Source organism: Mus pahari, chromosome 13 (genome assembly GCF_900095145.1).
Source record: "Mus pahari chromosome 13, PAHARI_EIJ_v1.1, whole genome shotgun sequence".
Taxonomy (NCBI): Eukaryota; Metazoa; Chordata; class Mammalia; order Rodentia; family Muridae; genus Mus; species Mus pahari.
The window spans coordinates 89,173,772-89,190,470 of record NC_034602.1 but is presented as its reverse complement, the minus strand read 5'-3'; the positions used below and the strand labels follow the sequence as shown (position 1 = coordinate 89,190,470).

At 46.0% G+C, this 16,699-nt stretch overlaps 1 protein-coding gene across 2 annotated transcripts in view; it reads left to right on the top strand.

Annotated features, from left to right (window-relative positions):
- Positions 1-15,596, top strand: part of Helq (helicase, POLQ like) — a 36,772-nt gene extending 21,176 nt beyond the window's left edge. For both annotated transcript variants that reach the window (XM_021210845.2, XM_029545437.1), the window contains 8 exons: positions 186-290; positions 3,073-3,292; positions 5,474-5,631; positions 7,012-7,110; positions 9,055-9,228; positions 10,726-10,839; positions 12,503-12,637; positions 14,790-15,596. In XM_021210845.2, coding sequence (XP_021066504.1) covers positions 186-290; positions 3,073-3,292; positions 5,474-5,631; positions 7,012-7,110; positions 9,055-9,228; positions 10,726-10,839; positions 12,503-12,637; positions 14,790-14,927 — 1,143 coding nt within the window. In that variant the 3' untranslated portion in view covers positions 14,928-15,596. The remainder of the gene's footprint in view (positions 1-185; positions 291-3,072; positions 3,293-5,473; positions 5,632-7,011; positions 7,111-9,054; positions 9,229-10,725; positions 10,840-12,502; positions 12,638-14,789) is intronic.
- Positions 15,597-16,699: the final 1,103 nt, after the last annotated feature.

Sequence of the window (16,699 nt, the reverse complement as noted above, 5' to 3'; positions counted from 1 at the left end):
AAAAAAAAAAAAAAAAAGAAGAACATCTGTTAATTCTTGCTCCTTTGGGTTTTTGTGATTTGGTTTTGTTTTGGCTTTGGAGGAGTTTGGGGCTTCTAGAAATCTTACAAAGTATGAGGTCTTTATGTAGAACACTGTCTAGATTAAGTAACAACACAAACATAATACTGCTTTAACTTTTATAGGTCCTGGAACTAATAAATGGACCACTGGAAACCTGCTACAGCCATCTTGTTGAGGAATTCACCAAGGGAATCCAGAGTTTGTTTCTCTCCTTAATTGGTCTGAAGGTATTTTTTTTTAAAGATTTTCTTAAATATGATGAGTATTACCTGAGACAGTAGAGATTTTTAAAAATTCAGGCAAATTATAAAATGAAAAAAATGATAACTTCTAATGTAATATGAAAAAGAACAGTCTTTGACATTAAAAAAAAAAATCTAAATCTTGGAACTGGAGAGATTGCTCAGCAAATAAGAGTACACTGGCTGTTCTTCTCGAGGGCCTGGGTTCAATTCCCAGCACCCATCTGTCAGCTCACAACTGTCTGTAACCCACTTCCAGGGGATCTAACACCCTCACACAGATACATATGCAGGCAAAACACTAGTGTACTTAAAATAAAAATAAATTATTTTTTAAAAAGACTCTGAATCTGGGTCTTTCTAACTCTTCAGTAGAGGAAATGGAAGAAATCAGATAATAATGATACCTACGTGAAGTAAGTTTACAGGAGACAGTGCTGTGGAAACCATGAGACAGGGATGCAGACGCTCAGCAGCCTGTCACCTCTGCCCACACAAGAAGGGAGGTGTGCCTGCCATCGTACGTACAATCCCGCCACCTCAGCGCTGGGCAGCCGTAGCAAGCCCCAGCTCTGCACACATGAAGGGCAGCAGAGCAGCCAATGTGCTACGGAGGAGAAGGTTACCAAACTGTGAGGCTCTGTACGCTGGGTGTAGTGGGTACATTGAGGCCCTGTAGGCTGGGTATAGTGTGTGTGTTTTCACTTACAATATTTTCAACTTCTGACGGGTTTACTAACATGAAAACGGAATCTTAGAGATCAAATATGAAGACTAATGAGCTGAGTGGTAATGGCACACACCTTTAATCCTAGCACTTGGGAGGCAGAGGCAGGCAGATTTCTGAGTTCGAGGCCAGCCTGGTCTACAGAGTGAGCTCCAGGACAGCCAGGGCTACACAGAGAAACCCTGTCTCAAAAAAAAAAAAAAAAAAAGATTTTTTAAAAATAGTTATTCATTAATCTCTTTTAGACTTATTTTTAAGTTAAACTGTATCCTTGTGCCCAAAGTACAGTTAGTCACAACAACAACAACAACACAAAAAAGTGGTAAAAGCCAGTTTGAATTTCGCTTTTTTCTAACTGCAAAACTACAAGCTTGTCATATGACTTGTCCTCATTAGTATGAACATGGAAGTAAAATTTGAGACAAAACTGAAACAGAGATATCACAAGTTTTAGTACCTTACAGACGGATGGTTATAATCCTTACAGTGTTAACTGACACACTAGAGCCATGGAAGTCTAAAGAAGAAAATAAACGCACTGAGGTTGAAGGAGAGACACGGATTAGATACGGAAGGAGATAAGCCACACTAGGTATTTAGAGTAGAACACAAGAAAAAAAGCTTAATGGGACATGGTGCACCAGCTGGAGAAGGCTGTGACATGGATAGTAGTAGGCAGGCTGGACCTTGTAATGCTGGAGAAGGGCTGTGACATGGGTAGTAGTCGGCAGGCTGGACCCTGCATGGCTGGGGAACACCTCATTCAAATCCCCACGGAGGCTGGAATACTTTAATGATCCACAAACTGAACATCAGCTCAAAAATATAAGTGCCTTTGAGCTTGAGTATTAAGAATGATTGTTAATAAAAGGAAAGGGAGAAGCAATACAAAAATGACTGCTCCATAATACTTTATTATGGAGCATTATATTGGTTTAATATAAAATGACTACTTAAATATTCCCGTCGAAGTATCATCAGAATTGTAAGAGAGAGCTATTGATCCGTCCTTTTTTTAATATAGCATGCTGATTTTGGAGAAATTGGCTAATAAAAGTGAGTTCTAATCCTGAGTGTTTTACATCTGAATACCAAGTGCCAGGCATTAGGATCACTGCTGTCCTTTGCGTGGGGTGGGGAGGAGAGGAGGTGGGGAGGAGGTGAGGTGGGGAGGAGGTGTGAAGGACAGGAAGCAGAGTGGGGCCCAGAGGGCAGAGACTGAGCAATGGATAGCAAACCCTTCTTCTGCCAAACGCCTCCTTGCCTGCTGCCTGCACACTGGGTCCCCTCAGCTGGGTTTTCCATGTTTCTTGTTTATGTTTAACGTGGTTTTTAGAGCTAAAGCATGCCTCCATGGGTATGTAGAAGCAGGTGAAGAGGATTCCAGAAGAAGTCTGAATGGAATTGGGGAGACTCTGAGCACAGCTTTGAGAATAATATAAAAACCAAACAGCATTTTGGGGAGGGAGGATGGCTCAGGAGATAAGACCTAGTGCTATTCTTGCAAAGGACCCACTTTGGGTTCCCAGATCCCACATCAGGTGGTTTATAACCACCCATAACTCCAGCTCCAGGAATCCAACACCTCGGCTGTCCACAGCACCTGCCCTGATGTGCATGCGCCTCACCACACAGGCGTGCAACTGAAAATGAAGAGAAGCCAGGGTGGTGGCGCACATCTTCAGTCCCAGCACTCAGGAGGCAGAGGCAGGTGGATCTCTGAGTTCGAGGCCAGCCTGGTCTACAGAGTGAGTTCTAGGACAGCCAGGGCTACACAGAGAAGCTGTCTCAAAACAAAGCAAAACATAATAATAGCAATAATAATAAAATCTTTTAAAAAATTATTATACTGGAAAATGTGTATAAAAAGCATGAACATGGTAACTGTCTTTTCCTTCAGTTGTTTTTCCTGTTAATTTTTAATTCTGTAGATTTTGTGCTAATTTTTTCTTCAAATAGCTTTAAAATATGAACTTGAATCATCTTGTTCCTTGAACTAAGTGATGAACTAAGTCCCAGTGATGTCCTGAATTCTTCCAGATTGCAGCAAGTCTTGGTGACATATATCAGTTTATGAATGGTACATTTTTTGGTGTTCAGCAAAAGATTTTATTGAAAGAAAAAACTCTCTGGGAAATAACTGTTGATGCTCTTGAGCACCTGGCAGAGAAAGGACTTCTACAGAAAGACGGCCGTGGTGACAGTGAGGGCTCAGAGTGTCACTTCCGGATCACAAAACTGGGCCAAGCTTCTTTTAAGGGTAAGTTTGCCTAAATCTCAGTATTCTCTAAGGGGATGTATTGGAAACACTAGAAGTTAAGTTATTTTCTTCCTTTAAATTGGATTTGTGATTTCATATTAGAAGCGTTACTCTTATGAGCTATTTCAGCTTTCAGAAGTTGAAAATACTTAGAATTGTAAGCAATTGCCCAGGTAGAGGAAAGCTGGCCTTGCCTCCTTCCCCTTCCTGCTGCCACCCTCAGCAGCACAGAGCTCATCCACAGCTTAATGGCTCACCTGGAGTAAAGCCTGTCTGTGGGTTTCACTTCAACTCGCAGGCCATGCTGTAGACAGATTCAAATTTTGTTTTAAACAAATACTTACTGTTGTAAGTATTTCTGGGATTTGCTTCTTGCTTAATCTATAGATTGTATCTGAACAGAGAATTAATTAATTTTGCTTTTTTTTTTTTTTTAATTTTGCTTTTTTTAAGACAGGGTTTTTCTGTGTAGCCTTGGTTATCCAGGAGGGGGATTAATTTCTTAATGAGTAATTTACTCATTGAAAAATATCTGCTCTTAAAAAAAAAAAACAAACAAACCGTAGGTTAGGGAAGTGTCTCATTCAGTAAAGTCAATCAGTAAAATCATAAAGACCAACCTGAGTTCAGGCTCCCAGTACCCATGTAAGATGCCAGGCATGGCTGAGCGTGGCAGCATGTGTCGGCCATCCCAGCAGGAGGAAGATGGAGGCAGCTGGGCCCGTGGTGATCACTGGCTAACTGACTGGCCTAGCCAAATAGTGAGTTCTTGGTTCAGCCAAAGAGTAATGTGGGGAGTGACATGCTCCTGCACACCCATGCACGTGAGCACACACACACACACACACACACAGACTCAGGACTGTGTTAGCAGAAGTCCACACACCTGTCCCAGTCTACTCCTCGGGAACCCCCAGTGTTCCCACCTCATAACACAGCAGGCCATGCTGACTATGTACCTCACAGTGGCTCTTAAGGATCAAATCATCAAATGGCGGAGTTTACACAAGGGAGCGTGTCCCTGGCCGGTGGCACCTGACTGTATTTATGTCCATTATTCCCTTCTGAATGGACTCATGCTCATGTATAAAATACCACAGACCCAGGGTCTCACACTCGTTAGACGGGCGCAGTGCCCCTGAGCTGCATCCCCAGTTCTCTTTATTCTTTCCCCCCCCCTCTCTTTATTCTTGAACCTGAGTTTCACTTAGTTGACCAAGCTAGCCGGTCTGCTGTAGTCCAGGCTGACTTTGACTGTGCAGTCCTCCTGCCTCAGCCTCCTAGCAGCTGACCGAGCTCATCTGTGGGCTCATCTGCGGGCTCGCACTAAGAAACCAGACCCACATCTGACCGAGCTCATCTGTGGGCTCACACTAAGAGTCCAGACCCATGTTCCTTCATGCTATACTCATCCATAATAGGGCTGGAACATACATTATTTAACCATCTTTTTATTTATGAACATTTGCAGTGCTTGTGATTTTTCTGATTATGAATAGACACAAGACTTAAAAACAGAGTGTCTCAATTTATTTTGAGTACACGTTGAAATGTTTTGTTTTGTTTTTTTACCAGATTACCAAAAAATAGAGTAGTTGTATCAGAACTGTCTAAAATAACCTCCAAAACTATTAGAAATAAGAGAATTTGAGGATTTCCTGGTGGGGTTTAATTTAGGACTGAACTATATTCAGGTGTAGCACACCTAGCGTGCATGCAGCCTTCACTGAACTCCTCAGCAAACAAGAATAGCAAGCAAGTCTTTGTTAATCCTCAGTTGTAGAAAGGGTTACAAGAATAGCAAACAAGTCTTTGTTAATCCTCAGTTGTAGAAAGTGTTGGGTTTTATTGTATTATCATACCGCAGGTGCAAACACACCAATATTATAATATCTTTGTATACTTCACATACACTCATGTTATTTGTATTGGAATTATCTTCACAGTGGGTTTTCTTATTTGTGACTCAGTCATGCTTTATTGTCTCTTAATGCTGAGGAAACTAAAGCTCTGAGAGGTTAGATCTGCTTCTCAAATTCAACCTAATCCCAGCTGGGCTTGGGTACTGGGTGTCGTCCCACAAGTCAGTCTGGCCCCAGGCTTGCTGTGTGGTTGTGGCTGGGACAGACATGCATGGCACACATGGCTGAGAGTGTGCCCTGTGGTTTTGTATTTCTTCAGGAGCCATTGATGTGGCCTATTGTGACACTCTGTACAGAGACTTGAAGAAAGGTCTGGAAGGGCTTGTACTGGAGAGCCTTCTTCATCTGGTCTACCTAACCACGCCCTATGACCTGGCTGCTCAGTCTGAGCCTGACTGGATGGTGTACTTCAGGCAGGTGAGAGCTCAGGACTCCTCGCTCAGAGGGCTCAGGGCTGGTCACGTGACCTGGCGGGCCATGTGGAGTTGGGCCTTTTGCCTTTCCGAGTTTCTTTCTCTTCCTTGTTTAGGCTAGTGTATATGAGTTGTACGAAACTATGGGTCCTATTGCATTCACACAAGTGTACATATGTCCTTCAGGTTCTGAAAAATACTTATTTGTGTGTGTGTGTGTTCAGGTGATGTGCATGTTCGTACATGAATGTGGGGTCAGAGGTCAAGTATAGGTGTCATTCCTCCAGAGCCACCCATCTTGTTTTGGGGGACAGGATCTCTCACTGGGACCTGGAGCCCACCACTTAGTCTAGGCTAACTGGCAAATGAGCTCCAGGGATCCACCTGGCTACAAACTCGGTGCTGAGAGATAGAACCCAGGGCTCCCACACCCCGCTTTTTACATGGTGCTGGGACTGCCAGTGCCCTCATGCCTGTGCAGCAGTGCTCCTTAACTCAGCCATCTCCAGCCCGCAAAGGGTACGTACTTTACGGCAGCCACACAGGAGAGCTGGCCCTGTGTGTAAGAAAACCAGCTGATATATGTTTTTCTATGGGCCGTCTGGCTGAATGAATACACAGGATCACATTAGGCAAAAATAGTGGCTGGCCTCCCCACAGCCCCACAGCTTTAAAGACTGAACCCAAAGCCTTGTGCATAATAAGTGTGTGTCTTCTGCTTTGAAAACACACCCTTAAGCCCCCAGTCTACAGCTTTTTAATCTCAGGAAATTAATTTCTATAGTGTCATTTTTAAGTCGTTACATTAAATTTTTCAAGTCCTATGTGGAGCAGTTACTTTCAGATCCTTCCTGTCTTTTTCCTCTTCTGGCTTACTATAAAGCTAACCACAGTCACAGTCCATGAAAGGTACTCACGGCACAGTACTCAGTCCATGGAAGGTACTCACTGCACAGTACTCACAGTCCATGAAAGGTACTCACGGCACAGTCACAGTCCATGGAAGGTACTCACAGCACGTCACAGTCCATGAAAGGTACTCACGGCACAGTACTCAGTCCATGGAAGGTACTCACAGCACAGTCTTCATGCACAGTAATGTGGTGGAGACGTGTTCTGAGAGATGCAGCGAGGCACGCTCACTTGACAGCACGTGCTTACACAGCCAGACAGCTATGCTGTCACCAGGCCATGGAACTGTGGCACCACCACCTGTGTAGCCGGGGTTGACAGAGCTTGCTCTACTTATGACGATAATTCTGTAATATTTATAAATGTCATCCATTAAAGTGCTGTGAGCTCAGACTTAACCCTGGCATTGGCTGGAATGAGACTTTGAAGGCTGCGGTTGCATGTTTTCATTGTTTATCCCTTCTCTGTGCAGTTTGGTCAGCTCAGCCCAGCAGAGCAGAATGTAGCCGCTCTTCTCGGAGTCTCGGAAAGCTTTATTGGGAAGAAGGCATCAGGACAAGCCGTCAGAAAGGTGCGGCGTCTTTCTTACCCTAGACAAGGCTCCTTTAAGAAACTGCGCGTCCTTATACCGCCTCCCTACTGACGGGGTCTTTCTGTTTCCCAGCACAGGGGAGGTTGATCTCTGAGTTCAAGGCCAGCCTGGCATACATAGTGAGTTCCAGACAGAGCTACACAGTGAGACCCTGTCTTTAAAAAACAAAAAAGCCAACCCCTCCCCCCCCACCCTCTGCCTTTGCACAGTTCCAGTGTCACGCTCAGGTGGTCACCTTGCACAAGTGCTTTAAACTGCAGAACCATCTCACCAGCCTACCTCTTCTTATTGATACTTCTTACAAAAGTTTGAAATTGTCATTAAGACATCTATCCTGCCGTGTAATAATTCTGTCATTTTATCTGGCTTTGGAATTACATCCTAAGCAAAATCTACATTAACTCAATTTATAGTTAATGGTAAAAGCACATTAAAAATGCCAAATTAAAAAGCTATCTTTGCCTACCCAGAATTCAATATACTTTTTCAGCTTAATGCTTTTAAAAGGATGGTCCATTATATACATGCTGAATCTGTAATTCAAAATCCACTGATACATAGCCTTTATCTCAAGATTCTTTTCCCATCTTATTTATGTTTTCATTTTCAGACAGGGACTGGCTGTGTAGCTCAGATCTGGATTTCCTACTGAGCCTTCAAGTGCTAGGAGTGCAGGCCCCATCATGCCAACCAGCATTGTACGCTGTGACTACTTTGCTTTCAGATACATCTGTGAAATTGTCTCTTACGTTACCCTGATACTAGTGATGACATTCTTTGCACAAGATCACTAGCACCACAGGCAAAAGCCGATCAGAGAACAGAAACTGCCAGCCACGGGAAGTCTTTCCTGTCTCTGTTTCAGCTTTGGGGATACTGAGTATCACAACCACGGGGAACCATAGCATACTCCCTTACAGTTTATGGTATGGACAAGCCCACCATTTAGTTACATGTGTTTGTCTAACTCACTTGCCAGTGCAGTTTACACACGCACAGTACGGAGTTCTCCCTAGCTTCCAGCAGAGTATGAATCCACTCAGAGAGCTGTGTGGTTGTTCCATTCCACACAACGCAGTAGCCCAGATTGGTTCAGACTTTGAGAGTCTGGTCCCGAGTCTTTTATTTTAGGCATATTTAAGCACGGCACAATTTGACAAAAATGTTCCTGCTAATAAGTAACTCAATCCCATGTGCACAATATGAATACACCGAAGGGCTTTGTGAAGTACATGTGACATCTTCCATAAAGATAGGTCCTACAGATTGATGAGAAGACAAGCCTGTGAGAAGCTCAGAGGTCACCGGACTGTTAGGCACAGGCATCACCCCCAGCCTTCTAGTGAAGGCTCCTCCCGTGAAGGAGCGCCTCTGACTGTTACCGTTCCCAGTCCCACCTGCTTATCTGGGGGCCCAGGAGCCTCCATGCCTCCCACATCCCCTCAGCTTATGTGAGGCCGGCCCGATGGATTCCTCCCAGCTCGGGAGGCTACCCTGGCTTCTTGGGTAGGCTGCCGCGAGAAGCCTCCTGTACTCCCTCCCGGTTATGTGGCTCAGGTGTGGCAGCTCCTTGGCTCACACATGATCTCTCTGACCAGAGCCTCGCTTTTCACTGACTTCTGCGTCTCCTTGTCCTCATTTGTGAAGATTCCAGTCAGCAAGTTTAGGGCCTGTGGTAAATCCTGAACTAACCGCATCTGCAAAGGCCCTTGTCCCGAGCCGTCATAGTTGTGAGTGCCGGGTGCCGGCCTTGAGCATTTCGATCTGCTCTCCTCTGGAGAACAGCGAGTGTCCTTATGCTGGGGACAACTGACCTTGCCTCCTCTGTGGCTGGCAAGTGCATGAGGAGCCAGGGGCTCTGTGCCGCCTCTGTCCCTGCAGTTTCAGCCCCACCTACTTGGGACACCTTTTGTGTCTTTGTAGAAGGTGGACAAGAATGTTGTCAGCAGACTGTATCTGTCGTTTGTGCTTTATTCCTTGCTGAAAGAGACCAATGTTTGGAGTGTGTCTGAGAAGTTTAACCTGCCCCGAGGATACATACAGAACCTGCTTACGGGAGCTGCCTCCTTCTCTTCCTGCGTGTTACATTTCTGTGAGGTAATCAGTTAACCGTTGTCTTCTCTCCTCCCTGCTGAGTCACTGTGTTCTGTCAGAGCACGCAGCTGTATTTAAAGCCTTTCTTGGGTTCTGCCTCTTTACATGAGGACTGTGTTGAGCTTATGGAAACAATGCAGGAATTCCCGAGTCAGCTAAACCGCTTCAGCAGTAGGAAGTGCAGAGCCCGCCTGTTCTCAGGACCAGGGCCCAGGGCCGATGCTTCCCTTACCACCTGGCTTCGGTGTGACGACCTGGGAGTGATGGGGGGGTTGGTCAGTTACCGGAGTCCGTCAGTGGCCATGGGACTGCTCAGTCTTACATCTTCTGGGGACGTACACATTTACTTCAAGTCTCGGGCAGGCAGCCCTATGTCAAACATAGGTGCTACATGATAGTATATATACATGATGGCAAAATTAATATTTATATATATGTATTATATATCATATGTACACATATACACACACATATACACACATAAGAGGCATATATATATATATATATATATATATATATATGTATGTATGTATGTATATCAGCCTCTGCCTCCTTAGTGCTGGGATTAAAGGTGTGCACCATCACACCCCATTCACAGGCTTTAATTTCAATTTTCTTTCCTAACTTGAACCTCTAGTCTACAAATGTTAATAACTAATTGTGCCGTATGTGCTAATGAAGGGTCATGGTGTATTTTCACTCTTTAACTCTGTTCTGTTCAGCAGCTGTGCTAATGGAGTGATTTCTAACCAGGATTAGTAGTGAAAGCTTAGTGACATTGTTCCTCTTGTGTGGTGGGAGGGCAGCGCAGCGCTGGCGGAGCAGCAGTTGGACTGGGGTCTTTCACTCTGCTGTCAGAGCGGATGTAAGACAGGGTCTCTCACGGAGCCTTGAGCTGACTCACCACTTTGGCTGCACACTGGTGTATGAGCACATAGTGCCCTCGGGGCTACAGGCTTGTGCCACTGAGCCGCACACGGCTTTTCTGTGAGTGCTCAAGCTTGTGCCACATGCACTTAACCTGGAGCCAGGGCCCCCAGGCCTCACGCGTGGGTCTTACACAGACGGGCTGATGTGATACCCTCAGCTACACGCCATGACCCCCTCAGAGTGCCTGTTCTCGTTAGCTTCAGGGCTTTGTTGACTACCACGCTGCATGCGACTGCGCTTATTTAATACTTCGTCTCTGGGTTAACTCCCACAAGTAAAACTGCTTAGAGTCACTGGACAAGCAAAACTGTACAGACACTTCTGAAATTTTGATTAGAAATAACTTTTTTCTTAATTTTCGGTCTTTTTTTTCCTTCTCCAAAAGGCTCCCAATGTCCCCATGCTTCCTTCCAACTGTGAGGATCTCCCTTAGCCCAAGCTCCTCCAAGCTGCAGATCAGAATGTAACTTACATAGAATGCGTAACTTACACAGATGTAGCTTTGTTTGCTCAGGAGCTGTAACTTACATAAAATACGAAACTTACACTGATGTATCTTTGTTTGCTCAGGAGCTGGAGGAATTTTGGGTTTACAAAGCCCTTTTGGTGGAACTCACCAAGAAACTGATGTACTGCGTGAAGGCGGAGCTAATCCCTCTCATGGAAGTGACAGGGGTCTTAGAGGTCAGCCTCGTCCTGCCTCCCTAGCTGAGTTCATGTCTTCTAACAGAAAAAACAAGTTTTACCGTTTTCTGAAGTGTTACTGCGTGGTAGGTTCTAGAAAGCGTCCTGCTGTTCCAGGTCCTATGGAGGAACAGAACCGATGGAATCAGTGCATAGAAACAGAGGACTTGATAGATGGGCCTGCACTGCTGGCTGGTCCTGAGACTGAACCCCGAGCATTTACTGGCTGCTGCTGCAGAAAGCCAGGGGATTCCCGGAAAGCTGCTGATCCCCACGTGAAGACTGAGGAAGCTGGGTTTCAGCAGCTGCGAGGGACGGTGGCAGCAGCGGCAGGGTAGATGCAGTCAGCAACAGAGCAAAGTTGGGCATGCACTGTGTAAAAGCACCAGTGGCCAGAAAAGAGCTGGGTGACCTGGCAGGAGAGAGTGGGCGGGGCTTTGAGAGGGAGTAGGCGGGACTTGTGGGGAGCGAGTGGGCGGGGCTTGCGGGAGAGAGGCAGGAAGGTTACCACTACCTGACTCAGGAAGGTGGGTGTGTGAAACTGAGGACAAGCCGCCATCCGCACGGCAGACATGGAGCAGTGTAAACGGGTTGATATCAGTTAGAAGCCAGTGGGGAGCAACTAAGATCAGGCCATAAGCGTTGTGAATTAAAGTAGCCTCTGTGTCTCAGCATGAGGCAGGTGTAGAAGAGCCCATGCTTCCACGTGGGCAGGCAGAGCAGAGCAGCTCCATCCCTGCTTTCCGCAGACCTCTTCCTCTCTCCCACTCTCCCCCATCCCCCGGGGTTTCTTGAAACAGGGTTTCTCTTTGTATCCCTGGATGTCCTTGAATTATCTCTTCAGACCAGGCTGGCCTCAAAGTCAGAGCTCTGCCTGCCTCTGCCTCTGCCTCAGTCTCTGAGTGCTGGGATTAAAGGCGTCCGCTGCCACTGCCCGGCCCCCAGCCCCCTCCGACCTCCTCTGCCTGGGCTGCTGGCAGACAACAGAAAGTGCTGCCTCCCCTAGGGTCTTCCCCTTCAGTCAGGCCTTCCCAGACAGGGGACTCAGCTGATCCCAGATCATATCGCCCAGAATTATTTCTCGTTTCCTTTTTAAATCAAATTCTACCACGGCCTCCCAGGGAGCCACTGCTGTCTGAGAAGTGGGTACGATGAAAGATCTCTGGTATGAGAATTTGGGCTCTGTTCTCCCTCAAGAACGTGTACCCTGTCACAACCATAACTCCTTTCTCCACTGGAGTAAAGAGTTACTCTCTGTCAGTTATGATGGACGGACGGATGGCAGGAAGGTCATCTACATTCTCTAAGATGGGGAGAAAGGATCCTTAGTCGCTGTCAGCGGTCTGTTAGCAGCACACATCAGCTTCAGTCCTTCCTGTCCTCTACTTTTCATTCTACGTAGGAAGTGTGTGCACGCGGGCGTGCCTGACTGGGTTCCCTTCCCTGCTTTTGTCCCAGCAACCGGCTTAAACTGTGTGCAAAGCTACCCTCGGTACCTTTCCGATTAGAGCCTCCGGAGCTCATCCTCAAAGCTCGGCAGTGTCTGCTGGGTGACCACACTCTCGTGACTGTCTGTGTCTCTTCCTACCTGTTGCATGTGGGCTTGTTTCCTTTTTTAATAATCCCAAATACTCATAGTATTGCTTTTTCTTTAATACTTTAGGGTCGGGCAAAACAGTTATATAGCGCAGGTTACAGGAGTGTCATGCACTTAGCCAATGCCAACCCAGAAGTGTTGGTGAAGACAATTGATCATCTGTCCAGAAGGCAAGCCCAGCAGATTGTTTCCTCAGCCAAGGTGAGCAAGCCTTCCCGATACCCTGTAGCATCGCGATGAGAGTGAAGCCCGTACATAGCTCACAGCAATCTGTAACTCTAGTTCTAGGGGATCTGATGGCCTCTTCTGACCTCTGAGGGCACTGCACACACAGGGTACAGAGACATGCATCAGCAAGCATCCATACTCATAAAACACAATTAAAACAAAAACAGGACTGCTGAGGAGAGAGAGAGAGACCCTCATGGGAGTCCTCTCCAGTGTGCCCCCCTTCAGTCTCAAAGCTGCAAGCTCTTCAGTGACAGGGGCATCACCAAGGCCATCACAGTGTGCTGAGGTTAAATTTTACCTCTGGAGATTTCTACCAGGGCACATGTGCTGCCTTCTGGAGCCAGCCCGCTCTTTCTGGCTGGAGTTCTCACAGTTTTAAAGCAGGAGTTTCTCTTTTCTTTGATGAGTTCTGTGGCTTCAGGCTATTTGCTCTCTTTAGTCCCTATTTCAAGTTTGCCGTTGTTCTGTTTGTGTGGGTGAAGCCATTACAGCAATTTGGTATTATGTCCTTGGTCACAAGCGTATACATTGCTTAGCTTTTTAAAACTTCATTGTTACCTTATTGTGCTAGATAGTCAACTTGACACACAAACTAGAGTTCTCCGAAATGGGGAACCTCAATGGAGAAAACTCCTCTAAGATCGGGCTGTCACATATTAGTTAGTGATTGTTGGGGAAGGGCCCAGCCCTTTTGGGTGGTCCTGGCCCTGGGCTAGTGGTCCGGAAAGTAAGCTGATGGAACTGGTAAGCAGCACTCCTCTATGACCTCATGAGTCCTGCCTCCAGGTCCCGCACTGTGAGAGCTGCCCTGGCTTCCTCCAGCGATGAATAACAATGTGGAAGTATAAGCCCCCAAGCCCTCTCTCCTCCCTGAGCTGCCTTTCGGTCATGGTGCTTTGTTGCAGCATTAGAAGCCCTAACTGAGGCAGACATTCTCATACGTGAAGCAGAACTGATAAAAGAACGTCCTTCTCATGGTGCTGAGTGGTGCGCCCACACAAGCATGGCCTTAGCTGATCTTCGCAGTGATCTGTGATGGAGACATTTGGAGTGTTTACAGATACAGCGTCCAAGATGGACTGTGTCCCAGTAGACGGGTGTTCTTGGACGGGCAGGGATGCCCTTGCCTCTGCTCCTGCGGAGAGAACTAAGGCAGCCCAGCACACAGGCTGCACGGTGTGCTTGGAAATACTTTCTCTTGTGTGCTCGTTTTAAAATTAACCGTATTTCCAGGCATGGCAGCATGCATATTGCATATGCATATTGCATATTCCTTGACACAGGAAGATCACAAATTTAAGGCCAGCCTAGACTACACAGTGAAATCCTACCTCAAAAACTAAAAATTGTAGGAAGGGGGCTGGAGAGGTGGTTCAGTGGTTAGAGCACTGGCTGCTCTTCCAGGGGACTGGGGTTGACGTCCCCAGCATCCTCATGGCCATCACAGCATCTGTAACTCTGGTCTCAGCAATGTGAGCAACTGTTCTGGCCTCCAAGAACCATGATGTGTACACATACATGCAGACAAAACACCCATACACAATTAATTAACTAATTAAAACAAAAATACAGGAGGGAAAATGACAGGAGAGAGAGGAAGCAGATGGAGGAAGGATAGCGGATCCAGTCATGTTCACCACAGGCGCTTTAGTGAAAAGGACAATAGATCCAATCATGTTTCTGTAGGAGCCTTAGGAAAACTTTTTTTCTGCAATACTGATGGGCTTTTAAAAGCACGCTAAATGAAACTGTGCAGAGCTAATTACATATGTAAAGGATAACAGTTTCAAGAGCTAATTAAATTTTTGCAAAATTTTCTGAAATTTTATAGATTATAAATTAAGTTTAAGTGTTTGAGTCTTCTGTGAAACAAGTCTTGGAGTGTAGGAAAGCTCTTTATTTTTGGTGCTCTGAACGCTGTGATCAGCTAAAATGGTTTTTAGCAGAACATCTTGTCTTCATTTACTGAATCTCTGGTTGTAAAGTGGGCATTTTTCAGTCTCACTATTTCAGGCCCAGCGTTAGCCATCCCTGTGTCAGGACTCGGGTTTTAGCAGACATAAAATGTTGGCAGCTCTCTAGCCAAGTACATTTGGCCTCATGGCTGGGTTTTTCATTGCAGATGCTGTTGCATGAGAAGGCAGAGGCACTGCAAGAAGAAGCAGAAGAGTTACTGAGATTGCCTGCAGACCTCCCTGGGCTTGGGGGTCCCACCTCTGAAAGGGCAGGAAGCCATGCTGGGGACGCAACTCTGAGCTAGGGCGTTTGCCTGAGATGCCTCGGGCCCTGGGATAAATCCCCAGTGCCTCCAAGACAGAAGAAAAGGCCAGGCCGGAGGGTTGTAAACTGCACGGTGGTGAGCGCCTGTGCCCCAGCCCGCGGGAGGCAGAGAACGAGTGTCACAAGTCAGCTTCAGCTACGGAGAGAAAGTTCGAGGCTAGCCTGGGCTGCCTGAATCCCTGTCTCCAAAAGAAAAAACAAAAACCAAAAACCACCCATGAAGCTGTCTGATGGATGGGTTTAATTTGACTTATTTATTATGTATCTTATTATTGAAAATCCCCCGTGTAAATGAAATGTGTATTTTAATTATACATTAAAAGCTGTGGATGAGCTTTTAGAAGGCGCTCTGGGTGATTAAGTCTACCATCGCCTGTAACTGCTGAACCATCCCACTGATAACCCATTTCTTCCATTCCTGTGTTCCTGTACATAGTTTTCCTGTTCAGAATTCTCAGCATATCCTACCTGACCTGGCATTTGGTCAAATCTTTCACTATTTTCTTACCTTTTTCCCAGTGTCTTGTTCTTTCTGACACATGCTGACTGACACATGTGGTACTGCGTTGTAAGCTCAGCCTTCACCCTCATTTCTCCCATCAGTTTGCACCAAAATTACCAGAACCCTGTGTGTCCTAACTGATGTATGTTATCACCACTATATGAAAGTGTTAATATACTTCTAGTGTCAACTCAAAACTCGAATCCTGTCTCTGTGAAGTTACTCAATACCCATCTCCGTAACCCTTACAGGGTGCTCCCCACTCTGAGCACTGTGAGGTTATTCCGTACTCCTCCCCATATTCCTTACAGGGTGCTCCCCACTCTGAGCACTGTGAGGTTACTCCGTACTCCTCCCCATAACCCTTACAGGGTGCTCCCTATTCTGAGCATTGTGAGGTTACTCCGTACTTCTCCCCATATTCCTTACAGGGTGCTCCCCACTCTGAGCATTCCAGGTTTTCTTTTCCTTTCACTGTTACTTTCAAGAATGTTTTATGTTGTTACTAATCATGTTCATGTGCCACCTAGCACCCATCACCATTCACAGAATAAGAATGTCTGTGGGGGCCTGGTGAGATGGCTCAGTGGGTAAGAGCACCCGACTGCTCTTCCAAAGGTCCTGAGTTCAAATCCCAGCAACCATATGGTGGCTCATAACCATCCTTAACCATCTGTAACAAGATCTGACGCCCTCTTCTGGAGTGTCTGAAGACAGCTACAGAGTAATTACATATAATAAATAAAGCTTTTTTAAAAAAAAAAGAATGTCTGTGGGGAAGAACCACGTTAACAATTTGAAGACTCTATTTTTTTATATTATAAACTTTATTATTAAAAAAAAAACCACTTGCAAATGACTAAACACACCTACATACACCAAAATTAACCAGAAATAATTCTTTTCAAGAAACTCTTTAAGTACAACATTTCCTTTATCAGAATTGTAGTGAAAGAGTTAACCTGGGACTGTGGAGAGACTCAGTGGTCAGAGCACTGGCTGCTCCTGCAGGGGACCATACTTCACCCACATGGCAGCTCACAGCCACCCATAACTGACCCCAGGGGATCCATGCCCCATTTTGGTCTCCACAGCACACATGGCACATACACCTGCAGGCAAAACACCCACGCACATTAAGTTAAGAACTGTTTTTAGCAGCTATGCCAAGATAAGGAAAGATGGGGCCCAGCAACATTACAAGCACTGGACTGGTTTGGGTAAGTTCTGATCACCTGAGCAACTTCTAT